Here is a 7,500-nt window from a genome sequence, read left to right as displayed (position 1 = left end):
GGAGCGGCTAGCTGGCTTGGCCCAGGATTAGTCTCAGTCATGGCTGTGTGTATGCTCACACCCCTGTCAGCACATCAGAGAAGAGAGAGAAGCAGAGCAGCAGGCCCAGGGCCCCCCAGCACCGCATCATCCAATTACCCCAGGACAGGGCTCCCTGAGAGGGGGGCGTTGGGGGCAGCAGGGGTCCAGGCTGGGGCTCCGACATGCTGCACCAGGCCTATCCACCCACGCTACAGTCACACACTTCAAAACGCAGTCTCTAACGGTTGATCTGTTTATGGCAGCGACTTCTTTAGTTTCTTTGTACAATGGGAAATGACGTATGGTTTGTATCATTTTAGAGACTATTTCAGTGTTGTGGACAAAAATGATATGGTAGCAGCTACAGTGAACAGCAGGTTGTCATGGTGTAGCGTGTATTATACAGGACCATGGATCTGGAGAGACGTCCAGAAACACCAGAAAGACCTCTATTAATAAAACCCCTGAGGTGGTCTCGAGAGGCTCTCTCTCTGACACACACACACACTCACACACACACTGCCTCTCCTCCACCTCTCCCTCCTGAAGAGAAAACGGCCAAACTCAGTACGTCTGTGGAAAAACAATCTCCTCGTATCTCCTAGTAGCCCTCCACAATCCCTTGTGGGAGACCACTGGGAAGTGTAATAGTATCAATGGCCGCCCGCCTACCTTCTTGATGCGCCCGCTCTTGGTGCCCACGAAGGCCAGGGAGTGGTTCTTGTAGACATAGGCGATGACCGAGGTCATCTTGTCGGTGGAGTCAGAGAAGAGAGGGATGCCCTGCACCATCTCTGACACCCCCAGCGGAGCGTTCATATCCAGGCCACAGAAGTTGTCGTCGATGGTTAAGAGCTGGAGGGAGGGGAGGGAGGGGAGGGAAAGAGAGAGGGGAGGGGAAAAGAGAGGGGAGGGGAAGAGAGAGGGGAGGGGAAGAGAGAGGGGAGGCAGAAAGTCATTATTGGACTTTTTTTGTGATCAACTGTCTCTTATTTCTTGTTGAAGAAGAGCGTGTATTCTGAAGAAGACTATGGTAGATGTTCAGTGAGAGATACTTAAAGTTAGTGCATTTATCTTCAGATAGCTTGGTGAGACAACCACATATCTCAGTCATAGTGAGCACATTTTCCCTCAATAAAGTAGCTATCAAAGTCAGTGTATGTAGGAGGGGGGGGGGGGGGGGGGATTTATAGAGACAAAAGTGTGGGTTTGGCTCCAGCCCTGCAATAACACATCTGATTCATCAACACTATCATCATCCTTCATCTGCACTAACATTGTCTTCCATGTGTTACAGCTGGGTGGGAGATAAAACCGGCAAGCACTGCATCTCCTCCAAGACCAGAAACAACAGGTTCAACAGTTGTAAAGACCAGTAGAAAACACAGAGGAATTCATCTCAGAGTCAGAAGACATGAATGTGAAGGGAGAGAGGTTCATAATGGCCTTTTACACTGTCTGGGTTTAGTCTCAGTGACACAGTGTTATTTAGACTGTCTGAGACTCACCTACTGGACATGCAGAGAGGGAGTGAGGAAGAGGTAGAGAGAGAGAGGGAGAGAGAGAAAGAGAGAGAAAGAGAGAGAGAACGAGAGAGAGAGAGAGAGAGAGAGAGAGAGAGAGAGAGAGAGAGAGAGAGAGAGAGAGAGAGAGAGAGAGAGAGAGAGAGAGGGAAAGGGAGAGGGATGAAGACTGCAGTCAAGTTACAGTAGTCCTATGTAATATTGCCAGCAGCTACCCTGACAGGCTGATCCCAGGCAGATTCCCCCCACAATACCACCAGTGTAAAGCCAAGAGATGCCAACAACAGAAAATACTATTCAAAGTGAATCGGAGAACAAAACAAAATGAGCCTTCCTTATTTTCCCACCGCCACGCCAAATCAGTGTTGACCTCTAGGGAGGAGAAATAATCTGAAAAACAAGAAACGCTCACCTCGTTTTTCATCTGTTATGCAGCTGTTATGCCTCGCAATTGGACATGCTACTGTGCTTTTGTAATTGCCATGTGTCAGGTAGCCAAGCCATATGTGTCAGGTAGCCCAGCCATATGTGTCAGGTAGCCCAGCCATATGTGTCAGGTAGCCCAGCCATATGTGTCAGGTAGCCCAGCCATATGTGTCAGGTAACCCAGCCATATGTGTCAGGTAGCCCAGCCATATGTGTCAGGTAGCCCAGCCATATGTGTCAGGTAGCCCAGCCATATGTGTCAGGTAGCCCAGCCATATGTGTCAGGTAACCCAGCCATATGTGTCAGGTAGCCCAGCCATATGTGTCAGGTAACCCAGCCATATGTGTCAGGTAGCCCAGCCATATGTGTCAGGTAGCCCAGCCATATGTGTCAGGTAACCCGAAAGGCAACCCGAAAGGTAGCCCAGCCATATGTGTCAGGTAGCCCAGCCATATGTGTCAGGTAGCCCAGCCATATGTGTCAGGTAGCCCAGCCATATGTGTCAGGTAGCCCAGCCATATGTGTCAGGTAGCCCAGCCATATGTGTCAGGTAGCCCAGCCATATGTGTCAGGTAACCCAGCCATATGTGTCAGGTAGCCCAGCCATATGTGTCAGGTAGCCCAGCCATATGTGTCAGGTAGCCCAGCCATATGTGTCAGGTAGCCCAGCCATATGTGTCAGGTAACCCAGCCATATGTGTCAGGTAGCCCAGCCATATGTGTCAGGTAACCCAGCCATATGTGTCAGGTAGCCCAGCCATATGTGTCAGGTAGCCCAGCCATATGTGTCAGGTAACCCGAAAGGCAACCCGAAAGGTAGCCCAGCCATATATGTCAGGCAGCCCAGCCATATGTGTCAGGTAGCCCAGCCATATGTCTCAGGTAGCCCAGCCATATGTGTCAGGTAGCCCAGCCATATGTGTCAGGTAGCCCAGCCATATGTGTCAGGTAGCCCAGCCATATGTGTCAGGTAACCCAGCCATATGTGTCAGGTAGCCCAGCCATATGTGTCAGGCAGCCCAGCGGTTAGAGCAATGAGCCAGTAATTAAAAGGTCACTAGTTTGAATCCCTGCGCTGACAAAGGGAAACATCTGTTGATGTGCCCTTGAGCAAGGCAGTTAAACCTAGTTGCCCCAGGGTCGCCATTGATAATGACTGACCCTGGCCGTGACCCCATTCTCCAAGGGTGTCTCGGGGAGAGTCGGCTATGCCAAAAAACACATTTCCAATTCACACACGTGTATTAATTCCCACGTGTACATGTGTGAAACAGGGAATATATTAGCACCAACCAAATGACTATTATATGCAGATAGAATGGTGGGTTGGAATATGGACGACATGCAGTCTGGGGAATGTTCACCTGTCATAAGAAAAGAGAATGCTGTATGGCTTCTGATAGCAGAATAATGATGCTAGACAATAGGCATTACTCCATCTGTATGGACAGATTTGAAACAGTGGGCTTTGGACTGGTGGACAGTCCCATTTGATTAATATGGAGGCAGTGCGCTGGGTTATTGTGAGAGTAAAAGCGCGACAGTTGATATTACAGTTGGAGATGTTGTTCTCCTTTCCCGTGATTAAAGGTCCTGAGGTCAGATGTGAAAGCGGGTTATAAATCATCACCTGTTATCATATATTATAAGACCAAATCATTTCTGGCATACCATTATGCCGATTCAAACCTTCCATCTCAACCAGGGCTGTGTCTGGGTCCATCTAATACATCAGAAACACTGGCGTCTCTCTCTGCTTAATGAAAGATTAGACACGATAAAAACGACATTATAAACCAAAGTTGTGTTTATCGGCATTAAAGCTCTAACTGCCGGTAACAGTAAGCTTCTGCATGTAAACAAGCCATCACGTTTTTCAATGAGGCCATTATTGGGATAAAGTGGAGCACAATATGGCAATGTTACTCTTTTTCTTGGTTAAGATGGCATTGGTGGGGACAAAGTGGAGCAAAATATGGCAATGATACCCTTTTGGTTGGTGAAGGAGGCCATTGTGGGGACAAAGTGGAGCAAAATATGGCAATGATACCCTTTTGGTTGGTCAAGGAGGCCATTGTGGGGACAAAGTGGAGCAAAATATGGCAATGATACCCTTTTGGTTGGTGGTTCTTTCCCGGAAGCTTTTTAGTGAACTCAGTCCTCAGGGAAACGTTCAGTCAAGTGTCTGCTGACAGAGTTTCACAAGCCCTTCATCTTTGTCACCACGGAGATAGAGAGCTTTCATGAAGGCAATAGAATCATACACTGGAGCCGTCTCCATAACATGGTGGTTATGTTATGAGTAATCTGTCTGAGACTGTCACGCCCTGACCTTAGATATCTCTATTTTTCTATGTATTTTGGTTAGGTCAGGGTGTGACTAGGGTGGGTACTCTAGTTTTTGTATGTCTATGTTGGCCTGATATGGTTCCCAATCTGAGACAGCAGTTTATCATTGTCTCTGATTGGGGATCATATTTAGGTAGCCATTTTCCTCATTTGTGTTGTGGGGTTGTGTCTATGTTTAGTTGCCTGTCAGCACTATTTGTATAGCTTCACGTTTCGTTCGTTGATTTGTTTTTTTGTTCAGTGTTCATTCATTAAAAGAGAATGTACGCATACCATGCTGCGCCTTGGTCTGATCCTTATGACGAACGTGACAGAGACTTCACTATGGTCGAGTCAAATTCATTTCATATCGGGAGAAGAAGGGAGAGAGAGAATAAACAAGTCAGAGAGAGAGAGAAAAACACATGTTTTTGGTTTCACATTGGTTGTTGGAACAAAGCCATATATTTCATGGTCGTAAAAAATGACGTTATTTAAACGTCCTGAGAACAGAAGTTAAAAGTTAGCCTATTATGGGAACATTTACTCTGGTTAGTGGGTTATTTAGAGGTTTTTTTAATAGCTTCCTTAAAAGTTTCACTGAATGCTTTAATAGGACTTTTAATAACACTGCTAGAATATTTAGGATTTCATTTTCTGAAGAACAGATAGGACACATGGCGAGTCATTTCCTGAGGAATAATCATGAGAACATGTATTTTGTTATTGTGACACTGCATCAGTTAGATTCAAACCTCTGACTTTCTATCCCTGTCTATCCCTGGAATTAGCCCACTGCACCACCAGGATGGAGCTAGCATGCTATGGGTTTTTGCGCATACAAAGCTGTTTATTTTTGTCCATTCAAAGGAAACAAGCACTCATTAAGATCAGATGGGGCCAATTAGTTGGCGCAGCCAACACACCTGAACCCACTTCACAAGATGGAGGATAGAGAGAGTTTTGTTGATGCTGAGAACGGAATGTAGATGTTTTTAAGTAACATTCTGAGAATGGAATTTAGAGCGTATTGATGTTAATGAGTACAACATTCCCAGAATCGCTTAAGTCACTCCATTTTAAAAATGTTCCCAGAATGTAATACAAATATGACATTAAATGGAACCACGTGGGAACTTGTGTGGAATGTTCTGTGGAAGTACTAAAATTCTCACAGAAGAACATCGTTTTTTAACATTCTCGGAACAATTTGAGAACATGAGATTAAATAGAACCATGAAAAAACCTGATGGAAACATTATGCTGAAGTACTGAAATTCCCACATTGTTTCTTAATATTCTCAGAACTTTTTGAGAACATTCCCAATGTCAAACCAGTTGTAGAACGTTCCTAGAACATTACCAACATTGAAATTAAATGTAACCATGTTCAAACTTTTAGGAAACGTTCTGTTGAAGTTATGAAATACCAAGAAAATATACTTTTTTTGTCAAGTTCCTGAACTGTGTTAAGAATGTCCCAAAGCCAAGCAACTTTCCTGCACCATTCCCAGAAAGTTGTGGGAAGTTGAATGCAAAATAACCACAGGACAATCAGGCCCTCACCAAGCTCTAAGAAACATGGTTCTCAGAACGTTATGTGCTAGCTGGGTCCAGTCCAGCCAATGTCGCCTGACCTTTAAAAATCTGCTGGCTTAGATTGCTGGTTCCGTGGGCCGGGGAGCATGAAGTGTAGCTGAGGCTAGCACCCAGCCATCCTCTAGCAGGGGTCAAAAGTAGTGCACTATATAGGGAATAGGGTACCATATGGGAGGCAGGACAGAGCGGCCAACTCAAAACATCTTGTCTGCTCCCACGCTTCCCCTCTCTGGCGCTTGAGGGCGCCAGGCTGCACTTCATCTCTCCCTGTGTTACAATAAATATCTTGGTTCATTCATCCCTGTTTCCTGGTCTGAGTTTGCACTTGGGTTCCCCTGTGCTGCTCCGCTTAACAGTACAAAAACTCAAAGTGTCCAAGTGGTGTGTTGAATGCCGTTTTCCACTCGTCCCCCTCTCTGATGCGGAAAAGGTGGTAGGCATTCTGGAGGTCGAGTTTAGTGAAAACCGTGGCACCATGGAGGGGGGGGGGAAGCAGAACTGATGAGTGGCAAGGGATACTTGTTCCTGACAGTGATACTATTCAACCCACGGAAGTGACCCATGACCCATCTCTTTTCTTGACGAAGAAAAACACAATTTGATTTCTCATCCAGTTAAGCAGAGCAGCACAGGGGAACCCAAGAGCAGACTCAAACAGGGATGAATGAACCAAGATATTTATTGTAACACAGGGAGAGATTAAGTGCAGATCCAGGGAAGCTTGGATGAGTTGTAGGAAGCCAGATGTGGAGGCTGAGGTTGGAGTGAGCTGGGTTGGGACTGTTGATTGTGTGGAAACTGATCATCTCCTGGTGAATACCAGAGAGTGGCTCTGCCACACAAGGTTGGTCTCAAACAGAGGTCTGGGGGAAGATGGGCCGGCGATTTGACTCAACAATATTTCCCCCATAATGGCCGAGCCTCCTCTTACTGGACGCAGGGAACAAGTGGAGACCATCTGGCCAACCTGGACACAGTATAGACAGCTCCTAGTATCTGCCTCTCCTCTGGAGATAGACGGGTCCGGCCGGGCTGCATGGGTTCAGGCTTAGAACATGCCTGGGGTAGGGATGCAGTCGGAGGAGAAGGGCAAGGCACTGAAGCAGATGTTAAGGTACTTGCAACCCTACCTACCCTCTCCCTCCAACACTCCCAGAGACGGTTGTCAATGCGGATAGTGAGAGAAATGAGTTCATCAAGATCATCAGGCTACTGGACACCAACTCGTCCTTGAGGGTCTCAGTGAGTGAGTTCCGGAATGCTCCCTGAAGAGCCTCCTCATTCCAGCCGCGCTCTGCGGCGAGGGTGTGGAACTCAAATGCCATTTCAGTAACACTCTGGGCGCCTTGACGGAGGGACAGGAGTTGTTTAGTGGCATCCTTTCCACAGACCGGGTGGTCGAAGACCTTCCTGCTATAATCTGCTATAGGAGAAGCAAATGGGTGACAGAATGCAGCAGCCATCATACGAAGCATCGGGGAGTACTGGCATTCCGGTTGGTATGGTGACATCGGCTCTGGGTCGCCAGCCGATGGAACCTGGGGTGCCTAGCCAACATGTTGTGCTTCCACGCCCTAGCTGGCTCAAGAAGTTTCCTTGTCC

General features: G+C 47.0%; 1 protein-coding gene across 2 annotated transcripts in view; it reads right to left on the bottom strand.

Annotated features, from left to right (window-relative positions):
• The window catches only part of LOC110506716 (plexin-A4), a 488,023-nt gene that overhangs the window by 415,045 nt on the left and 65,478 nt on the right, over positions 1 to 7,500 (bottom strand). For both annotated transcript variants that reach the window (XM_036945082.1, XM_036945083.1), the window contains exon 3: positions 694 to 876. In XM_036945082.1, the coding sequence (XP_036800977.1) occupies positions 694 to 876 (183 nt within the window). The remainder of the gene's footprint in view (positions 1 to 693; positions 877 to 7,500) is intronic.

The sequence above is a fragment of the Oncorhynchus mykiss genome, chromosome 15 (assembly GCF_013265735.2).
Source record: "Oncorhynchus mykiss isolate Arlee chromosome 15, USDA_OmykA_1.1, whole genome shotgun sequence".
In the NCBI taxonomy this organism is placed as follows: domain Eukaryota; kingdom Metazoa; phylum Chordata; class Actinopteri; order Salmoniformes; family Salmonidae; genus Oncorhynchus; species Oncorhynchus mykiss.
Note: the sequence above shows the minus strand (reverse complement) of the source record. Positions and strands in the feature narration are given on the sequence as shown.